The 10679-nt window shown below is 48.2% G+C and overlaps 1 protein-coding gene across 1 annotated transcript; it reads right to left on the bottom strand.

Moving 5' to 3' along the window:
- Positions 1-5039: 5039 nt before the first annotated feature.
- CUNH1orf216 (chromosome unknown C1orf216 homolog) lies at positions 5040-5802 on the bottom strand. The gene has a single exon (XM_007947672.2). It carries the CDS (start codon positions 5718-5720, stop codon positions 5040-5042), a length of 681 nt encoding a protein of 226 aa, XP_007945863.1. The 5' UTR covers positions 5721-5802.
- Positions 5803-10679: the final 4877 nt, after the last annotated feature.

The raw sequence follows: 10679 nt of genomic DNA, 5'->3' as shown, positions 1-10679 counted from the left end.
TTTATTTACTGTGATTTGGGTGAAGATTTACAGAGAAAATTCACTTTCCATACAGCAGTTCACATATACTTTGTCTCATGTCATTGACCACAGTTTACCACAATGCAACAGCTCCCCTCCCACTTCCTTCCCATAGTTACCACTTCCCAGTGTCCATCCCTCCATACTCTCCTGCCCCCTGAGCTGTCTCCCTGTGCATAAGCAGCCCTTCCTTCTTCCATGATTGGTCTCTCCAGGGCGTGTACCTACTTGAGGTAAATGTTTAACTCACATGCCTGTACTTTGTTTGGCTGGAAACCACAGGTGTGGGTTCAATTCCAGACCTGAAGGGCAGCTAGGGGCCATAGTCTCAGTGGTTCCACCAGGCTCTATTATTGGACCAGCAAACCTAGTCCCAACCATCCTTTTTTTTTTTCCCTCCAAATGATTTTGAGTTTTGTTCCACATTGTTCTCCCTCTCTATCCAGGATCTCCTACATTCCTTCCAAGTGGATGACAGTGGTAGCCGGGCACCATCTAGTTCTTCTGGTCTCATAGTTGTATAGGTTGCAGATCGGATGGTGTACCAGTCGCGAGGACTGATTGTTTCCATTAATTTTGGTTTTCTTCTTTCTTCTTTGCTCTGGACGAGGAGAGACCCATCGTTGCATCTAGATGGCAGCTTGCTAGCTTTTAAGATCCCAGTCGCTACTCACCAAAGTAGGAGGTGGAACAATGTTTTGTATAGTATGTTATGCCAATTGAGCTTGATGTCCCCTGCGACTATGGTCCCAAGCCCGCAGGATCAACTACTCGGTCACTCTGGGTAGCTGGCTGTGACCAAGCAGTGACCACAACCTTGCCCCTTGTCAGCTCTACTATACACCTGGGGATTCTGATCATTCACATAAACTTATAGGACCATTGTCTGCCAACCCTATATATGATCTTGGATACACTCCCCATTTCATAGACATACCTAATCATTTAGCCTGTCCACCTATCTATCCATCCCTATACCCATGTTTGCCTTCACTGAGAACTCAGTACTGTATATGCAAAAGGGTTCATATTTGTTGTGTGTACTTCCCATGTACCTATGTCTTTCTCATGCTCAATGCTGCCATATTGGTCACTCACATTTGGTACGTTGCCTTTCTCTTCACCCAAATCAATATCTATCTCTATCTATCTAACAGTGTTCCCTCCCCTCCCCTCCCACCCCTGGTAACCAACAAAGAAAATTTCCTCCAATAGATAAACCTTTCCTTAACGTTTACAATAACGGACTAATACAATATTTGTCCTTTTTGTGATTGACTTATTTCACTCAGCATAATGTCCTCCAAGTTCATCCACGTTATGCAGTGTTTTGCAGATTCTACATTATTCTTTAGCGTTGCATAGTATTCCATTGTGTGTATGTACCATAGTTTGGTTATCCATTCCTCAGTTGATGGACATCTAGGTTGTTTCCATGTTTTGGCTATTGTAAATAATGCTGCGATGAACATGGGTGTGCATATATCTGTTTTTGTCATGGCTCTCACTTCTTTAGGGTATATACCTAGTAATGGGATGGCTGGGTCAAATGGTATTTCTAATTCCAACTTATGAAGGAATCGCCATACTGCTTTCCACAATGGTTGTACCATTTTACAGTCCCACCAGCAGTGTATGAGAGTCTCAAGGTAGGTAACTTCTATGATTAAGTTGCATAACATCATAACTTCTATCTTGCTAGCAGACTGTTGCCTTCTTGGCTTGTGTTATGGATTGAATTATGTTCCCCCAAAAAAGATGATATATTGAAGTTCTAATCGCTGGTTCCAATGAACTTGACCTTGTTTGGAAATGGGGTATTTGAAGATGTTATCAACATGAGGTCATACTGGAGTAGGATGGGTCCTAACCCAATCCAGTTGTGGTGTCCTTATAAGACATGGAGACACCCAGAGGAAAGAATCATATGAAGATGCATTTTACAAGGTAAGGAATTCCAAGGAATGCCTGGGGCTACCAGAAGCTGAAAGACTAGAAAGGAACTTCCCCTAGAGCTGAGAGCTTGGCCTTGCTGAAGCCCCAAATTTGGACTCCTAACCTCTAGGAGCTCTGGTAGCATAGTGCCTACGGCACTTGACTGTTAACCAGAAGGCTGGTGGTTCAAACTACTCCTTGTGATACTGCCTTGGAAACCCAAGGAGAGGTCACTATGAGTCAGTCCGACTCCACAGCACATAACAACCACCTCTAGAACTGAGATAATATATACCAATTCATATAAGCCACCCACTCTGGGGTACTTTGTTAGGGCAGCCCTAGGAAACTAGTGCAGCCTGCGTGCTTAGTTGCCCAGCTGGAAAGGCCCACTGACTAAGGAACTGAGGGTGACCTCTGGCCATGAGAAACGGAAGCAATCAACCAGTGAGACCACAGACCCCACGCTGACCCTTTTACCTGCAGCCTTGTGAGGCTGTGAAGCAGAGGACCCAGCTAAGCTGGCCCAGATTCCTGGCCCACAGATAATGTGTACGGTATTAAGCTGTTGAGTTTTAGGGTAATGTGTTACATAGCAATAGATAATATACCTTCTTTACAAAAATAGTTGTGAAACTAGTAAATCATCATAAAAACTAGTATAAAATAGAAGATATAATCTAGATTGACAACAATAAATGTCTGAAGGCATGTACATGTATTCTAACTACAAAAAAAGAAAAAAGAAAAAACAAACTCACTGCCATCAAGTTGAATCCAACTCAGCAACCCCTCCTTGGGTTTCTGAGGTGGTATCTCTATGGAAGTTGATCGCCTTATCTTCCAAGGAGTGGCTGGTGGGTTTGAACCACCAGCCTTCTGGTTACCAGTCAAATGCTTTAGGCACTACACCACTACATCTGTGTTAAACCATCTAAGGACCCAAACTCAGTCTTTTGCAGTCAAGGCACCTTCAGGGAAGTGGTGACTCCAGGGCAAGGTTGAGTGTATGTGTGTGTGATGTGTCCCTCACAATCCATGCTGTCCCCTTAGGCCCAAAAGTACCTTAAGACAAGGACATTCCTTGTTTGGTCAGGAACGCTTCCAGAGTGCCTACCAGATTTCTCCATCCTTATGGGGCTCTCAGGGCAAAGGCCAACTCTATCCTCAATCCGCACCCTCCAGCTCCTCAACCAGGATTTTGCTCAAAAGGAGACCTCGGATGGTAAGATGGAAAAGAGGCCATCAGACCACGAGTAGAGTAAGACACACATACTCAAGAAATTAATTTCTCTGTCTCCGTTTATTTGTCCTGCTTTGGTCAACAGGCCAGATTCACACTCAACATGTAAAAGCTTAAGACACAAAGTCCCCTGGGCCCAGGTTTCACTCCTACTCCCTGTACCTTTCAGCCACCTGTCAGGGATAGAAATCCTTAAGAGACAGACAGAAAGAGTCCCTCATTTTGCAGACAAGGAAACTGAGGGCCAGAAGCAACAGCAGTGCCTTCCATGTCACTGTTCACCCATCAGTGTTTCTTCTTTAGGCCCACTTCTGATCATCTATCAGGATCTTGCATCCTCTTGGTTCCCAGAAGTAAAACAGAGAGCTTGCCTACCTTAGTCCTTGGCTGCTCCCAGGACTCACTTACATTCCATCTCACAGAGCCTCTCTTGGAGTCTCTCACCTCCTGCTTAAAGGGCCATGTGGTGATGGAAGGAGGCCATGCAGGCAGTAATGGAAGCATCCTAAGAGCTCCCAGAGGCCAGGCTGACCCCAGAAAGCCCAAGTCTAGCTCCTCCTGGCCCAGACAGTCTAATTTCAGAGCAAAGGGGCTAACTCAATTCGATATCCAACGTTGCTAAAGCCAGACAGGCACAGTGAGGAAAAGGCACAGAGAAGGAAGAGAAATATTTTTCCAATACCCTTGGGACACTTGGTACATCACTTGCAAGTTTATAAACATACATTCCTTTTCTTCAGAAGCTTAATTCAATATGGTTTTCAATAGTTCCCTTTGCAGTAGAAAGGTCTGCTTTGTTTGAGAATTGGTATTTTCGAATTCTAATCTCCTGTCTTCACAGGATCTGCCACTGGCATCTCTCCCATCTCCCATGTGCCCAAAGGCAGACTTCCAGAAGGACAATCTTCTATCTCCTTCTCTGATCCCCTCCCCCTAACATGGACTCCATCACTACCCTCAGTTCCCCTCCCTGATACCAATTTTCCACAAAGTGCCCTGACAAAATCGCAGCCAAACTGCTGTGGTTGGCGTTGGCAACCATGAAACACACCATTAGGGATGACAGTCTTAGCAGAGCAAGGTCTGGGATGGGTGAGGAGAACAGAGAGAGGAGAGGTGGCCTGGGAAATCCTAGGAGAATGGATCAGCCCAACCCCTTAGATAGATGATAGTAGGCTGGCCTGGCTCTCTTCAGGGGGAGAGTGGGACTCTGGAGAAAAAAGGCTGGGTGAGCCATGGGTAACACAAGGTATAGATGGATGCCCCACAAGTGCAATTGAATATGTATGTGCACACACCTATTCATGAGTCTGCCTACAGATACACATGCTCTTAGTACATTCTCCACATGTATCCCTACACATAGGCCTGCACACACAAGGGCTCACTCATGTACAGCAAACACAAGCCTACATATTTTAACTCACTCATATACACACATGTGCATACACAAAGTCACATGTATGTTCACTCTTACACACTGACACATAGGTCTGCATATAAGTTAGCTTGTGTGTACATGTGTACATACAGCACACTTGAGTTCACAGGTGCTTACCATAATTTTATGCAAACTAATGCGCATATTATATGGTTTTTGCAAACCAGCCACCCCTTCATGTGTTAGTTTCCTGTGCATGTGTGCATCAATTACGTGGGTATATGTGAAAAATATGGTATTCATACATGCCTGTACATATCTGCATACCTGCTAGCACACACATACTCACTTATGTTCACCTGCATTCACACCAGCAAATAGTCATGTACTTACATGTGTACAACCACACACGTCTTCAAATATACACCTATATTCTTGCACACCTGTTGGGGCACACTCTTAGTGCTGGTCCTGGGATGGTGCTGCCCTCTGCTGGAGACAGCGGATAAGCTCCTTTCGGTTATCTAAGATAGTATCAAAGCTCTCCTGCAGGCGGGCCTGCTGATCAACCAACTGGTGCTGCAGGCCCCGTATCCACTGGAGCAGGGCCAGGCGGCGGTACATCACCAAGTGTACATGGTGCTTCTCCTTTTCCTGCTCTTTGTAGCGCTCCTGAGCCTCCAGTTGTTGCACTGCCTGGGCCACTGAGGGGAGAAGGGGATCTGGAGGGTCATGGCCTCCAGGGGTCTCACAGACAGACTCAGGGTTGCTGCTAGGACTGTCAATGCTTAGAGAGCTGCTGGCATAGCCGATGTCCTCCAGCGGGGAGCAGGCTGTGCTGACACCATTCATCTCAGGCTCAGCCCTGGGAATCTCTGCACCTTCTGGGGGACTGCGAATCTCCTCCTCAGGGAATCCAGGGACCTGGAAAGCCTGGTTGTCAGAGGGCGTCTCAGGGGAACTGCCCATCAGAATGGGTTCCACTTTGCCTGGGATCCCATGCCAGTTCTCATTGGCATCCTTAGCACTTGCCATGAAGTTGGAGTTGCTGTCTGGTTGGAGTTCAGGCGGGCATATCCCAGGAGGTGGGCCCCCCAGGAAATGGCCCCCATCAGCTAGCACTGGCTGGATGGCAAACATCTGGGCTGTAAGGGGGGAAACAGAAAAATGAGTCACAGGAGGACAGGGTGGGGCACCTGAAGTCGTGCCAACCTAGCTGCAGGGGCAAGAGCCTGGTTGCTCCCTCTCAGTCCCTTTCCCTGGACTCTGGTAACATGGTCTTTTGTGGTTTTCTTCCACTCTGTTTGTTCTCAGTCTCCTGCATAGGGTTTTTCCTCTGTCCTTCCCTTAAATGCTGGTGTCCTCAGCCCTCTGAGGCAGGTAGTCGTCTATTCTCATTTTATGCACACTCCCCAGATGACCTCATCCTCTGCTGTAGCTTCAAGAACCATCTGTATGTTGATGACTTCCAAATCTATCTCCACCCCAGATCCCACTGTTAACCAACTCTGCAACCTAGATATCCCCCGCAATAAACAACCAAACTCACTGTCATCAAGTCGATTTGACTCATAGCGACCCCTCCTTGGGTTTCTGAGGTGGTATCTCTATGGAAGTAGATTGCCCAGTCTTCCTTGGGCAGAGTGGCTGGTGGGTTTGAACTGCCAGCCTTCTGGTTAGCAGTCAAGTGCCTTAGGCACTATGCTACCAGAGCTCCCAGATATCCCCCGTTGTTGTTGTTGTTTGTTGTTATGTGCCACCGAGTTGGACCCGACTCACAGCGACCCCTCCTTGGGTTTCCGAGGCAGTATCACTATGGAAGTAAATTGCCCCATCTTCCTTCCGGGGAGTGGCTGGTGGGTTTGAACCGCCAGCCTTCTGGTTAGCAGTCAAGTGCCTTAGCCACTATGCTACCAGATATCCCCCAAGCTCCTCAAATTCTACAAATCCAAACCAGCTCTTCCTTTTCAGTGGCCTCAGCAGAATGGCTCCACTAGCCATCATAGTGCCTAAGGCACTTGACTGCTAACCAGAAGGCTGGCAGTTCAAACCCACCAGCCGCTCCTCGGAAGGAAGGTTGGGCAATCTACTTCCATAGTAACACTGCCTTGGAAACCCAAGGAGGGGTCTCTATGAGTCGGGTGCGACTCGACGGCACATAACAACAACAACAGCAGCAGCCATTTAGGAGCCCCAGCCAGAACCCTGGGAGCAGTCTACACATCTCTTTCTCCTTCCTACCCCCATCTAATTGGCCACTAAATTTTGCAGATTGCTCCTCTTAAAACCTTCTGGGTGTGTATGTACATAGATGTCCTCTCGCTTTCACTAGATTCTGGCCACTTATTACCTGATTACTATCACCACCTTTTCACTAGTCTGCATGCCTGTAGTTAAAGATGTAAATTTGATTTGTTATTCAACTGTTTTTTTAAAACTACTGTTTCTTTTTGCAGTGTTAAACTACTGTTTCTTGTAATAAACACTGCTCCCCCCCCCAAAAAAAAAAAAAAAAAAAAAACTAAACCCATTGCTATCAAGTCAATTCTAACTCATAGCAACCCCCATTGGGTTTCCAAGGCAGGAAATCTTTACAGAAGTAGATTGCCCCATCTTCTTTCCACAGAGCAGCTGATGGGTTTGAACCACGGACCTTCTGGTTAGCAGCCAAATGTCTTATCCACTGCACCACCAGAGTTCCTTATGTTGTTGTTGTTATGTGCTGTCGAGTCGGACCCGACTCATAGCAACCCCTCTTTGGGTTTCCAAGGCAGTATCACTACAGAAGTAGATTGCTCAACCTCCTTTCTGAGGAGTGGCTGGTGGGTTTGAACCGCCAGCCTTCTGGTTAGCAGTCAAGTGCCTTAGGCACTACGCTACCAGAGCTCCTAGAGTTCCTTATAGTCCATTATAAATCTTGCTCCTGTACCAAACTGGAGGCTCCTCAATATACTGTCCATTATATCACCAGAGAGTGCAAACAGTTCATGCACTCAACTGCTAACTGAAAGGTTAGAGATTGAAGTGCACGTTGGAAGAGAGGTCTAGCAATGTACTTCCAAAACAAATCAGCCATTGAAAACCCTATGGAGGCCAGTTCTACTCTGACACACATAAGGTTGCCATGAATCAGAGTCAACTAGATGGCAAATGGCAACTGGTTATATCCCCAGGACTTAATACAGAGCCTGGCACTTAGCAGGTGTCAGTACATACTCGCTGAGTGAACTGAGAAGAAGGACCCGTAGTGGGATGTCCATGTCCAGCAAGACAGAGCCAATGGTAGCAGAAGGCTAGGCTGACTGCTCAGGGTGGCAAGAGCTGAATCTAGTTCCTTCCTCTGCCCCCAAGGAGCTGTCCAACCGACAAGGTCTCCTCTAAGCTGCCCCCTTCACTCCTAGTGTCCTGGGAATATGCCTATTACCATGTGTCCCTGTGCCTAGCCTGTTCCATTCTGAGGCCTAGGAGGGAGGCAGGCCATACCACTCTTCCCTCCCCAATAACTGTGTATGCCAAAATTAGGGTCTGAATCCAGAAGTTTCTACTGACCATATGTTACAGGGATTAGAAAATTTGAGAATCAGTAAGAGTGTGCGGGATGGTATTTGTGGTGCAGGCACCATGAGGAAGGACCCTTCCCAAATCCCTTTTATGCAGAAGTCCTGGTGGGGAATGGGGTAGGGCCAGGCTCTTTGTAACCTGCACACACACACACCGCCCCCCCCCCCAAATTCCTCTAGGTAAAGCTTATGAAAGGTAGCTGGAGATATTCCCCCCCTTCACTTTTCCTTCTTCCTAAGCTTGGGCGGGGCTCTGAAGGAAGATGGTGTGGGAGTGACGCTAAGGATCACAGGTTCTCAAGAGATGGCAAAATGCGAACCTAGGCACCCCAGGAGCAGGCCTCTCCCCAAGCTAATCTGCAATCTGCTCTGGAGGGGGATGCTCTAAGGATGCGGGAGCAGCGGTCTCCCTTCTTGCTAAACCTTGCTTTGGAAAGAGGCTACCCCCTGCAGACAGGATAGAGACCATCCTTCCCGAATCTCCCCCAAAGGAGGCAGCTGGGAGGAGGCTGCGACGTCCCTACGCCAATGGCTGAGCCCACCCTTCCCCCACCCTGGGCCCTGACTCACGGCCGAGAAGCACCTACCGGTGCGGCTGCCTCCGGCTTCGCCCCGGCCCGGCGGTGGGAACTGGGCACCTTGGGATGGGGGTGGAAGGTCTCCCGGCCTGGGCGTGCACGCGGCCGCGGACAGTGGGTTGCGGGGTCCGCGGTGGCGCGTCAAGCTCAGGCCGGGGCTGCGGAGTCGGCGTCAGCGCGGCGGGGCGGGGCGGTAGCCCACGTGGGCCGGTTCAGTTTTCCGCGGAGCCGCGCGCTGGGGCCCGCAGAGCCATCTTCCTCCGTCTTGGGCAGCTTTTACCGAGGCTTTCCAGGTCTGATTGTATCGTCTACCGGCACTGGACCCCTCGGATCGGCTCGCCTCACTGCTGACACAGTGATATTTTCAAAAGGAAAATCTTTTCATGTCACTACACCTCTGCTTAATAACCCACTGCCATCCAGTCAGTTCCGGCTCATAGCGACCCCCATTGCGTTTCCAAGGCGGTAAATCTGTCCGGAAGCAGATTGCCTCACCTTCCTTCCGTGGAGCGGCTGGTGGATTTGAACCGCCAACAGGAACAGCCGTGAAACACCTTAGGCTTGGCTTCCCATTGTAGGGGTATCTTAGGAAAGCAGCGGCAGGGCTCTGCGTGCCGTCCCGTCTGCTTCGCCAGCTTCATCCTTTGCCTTCCACTGCTGAAGGGAGGCCCCAGCCTCTTTCCGCCACGTGGCTTTTGGCTACACTGCCTTAAGTGCTCTTTCCTTTCCCAATCTACTCATATCTCAGAGCTCAGAGAAGCCTTCTTTGACCCCCTAGATCAGATTAGTACCCCCTTTTATAAATCCCCGGGTCACTGCGTTCCTTTTCTTCATAGCACTTGTCACAATTTGAAATTATGTATTTTGTGCTTATTTGATTAAAATCATTTAGTGAAAGCTTTGTTTTAAGAAAATCCTCTCTGGGATAGAACTTGGGGCTAATGTCCTGCAACCAGGCCCAGATAGATGTCTTCCTCCTTGAAGGTGGGCAGTCACCTCCCCCCACGTGTGGGCCTCTGTACGTTTGTCCGAGGGAGGAAGAAGAACAGGATACCCCGTACAGGGTTCCAAACTCCAGGGTATTATTGTCCGTGAAGCCGATTCCCTCACATGCTTCCTCCTTGGGGAAAATGCATAGGGAGGGGCTGGGGACCCTGTGTGCGATCAAAAAGACCACAGTAATTGCTAGAAAAGGACATCACGTTTGGTCAGCAAAAATGGGAGGAACCTTCAGTGATGTGGATCCGCACAACCACCACAACAATCAACCCAAACACTCCGAGAGTCATGGAGATTAACACAGAACCAGGCAGTGTTTCATGGGTCACCATGAGTCAGAGCCCAGTGGATGGCAACTAACAGTAACAATAAAACCAAAAAATACTGGCTGGTAATACGGAAGTTCTTGTTGTTGTGTGCCATTGAGTCAGTTCATACTCATAGTGACCCTATAGGACAGAGGAGAACTGTCCCATAGGGTTTCCTACACTGTAATCTTCATGGAAGGAGCCCTGGTGGCTTAGTGTTTAAGCACCCGGCTGGTAAACAAAAGGTCTAGTTTGAACCCACTGGCTGCTCCACAGGAGAAAGATGTGGCAGTCTGTGTCTATAAAGATTACAGCCTTGGAAACATAGGGAAGTTCTACTCTGTCCTATAGAGTTGCTATGAATTGGAATAAACTTGATGGCAATAGGTTACAACTAATTTTTTTTCCCTCTTCCAGAGAAAATGGAAGAGGGGAAAAATTATGACAAATCCTATCTTAAGAGGGAAGAGGAGATAAAAAGGAAAAGGCAGAGATAACTTAATATTTGGATTCTCTCCCAGCTAAGAAACTACAGGTGGGGAGCACGGCCCCTGCTCTACATTAGGTTGTTGTTGTTGTTATGTGCCGTTGAGTCGGCCCCGACTCATAGCGACCCCTCCTTGGGTTTCCGAGGCAGTATCACTACAGAAGTAG

Source organism: Orycteropus afer, unplaced genomic scaffold (genome assembly GCF_000298275.1).
Source record: "Orycteropus afer afer isolate SDZICR_OR568_19922 unplaced genomic scaffold, OryAfe1.0 scaffold00192, whole genome shotgun sequence".
NCBI lineage: Eukaryota > Metazoa > Chordata > Mammalia > Tubulidentata > Orycteropodidae > Orycteropus > Orycteropus afer.
Note: the sequence above shows the minus strand (reverse complement) of the source record. Positions and strands in the feature narration are given on the sequence as shown.

Bases quoted from the DNA above. Each gene is read 5' to 3' on its own strand.
- CUNH1orf216 (XM_007947672.2), bottom strand. From the start codon at position 5,720: ATGTTTGCCATCCAGCCAGTGCTAGCTGATGGGGGCCATTTCCTGGGG.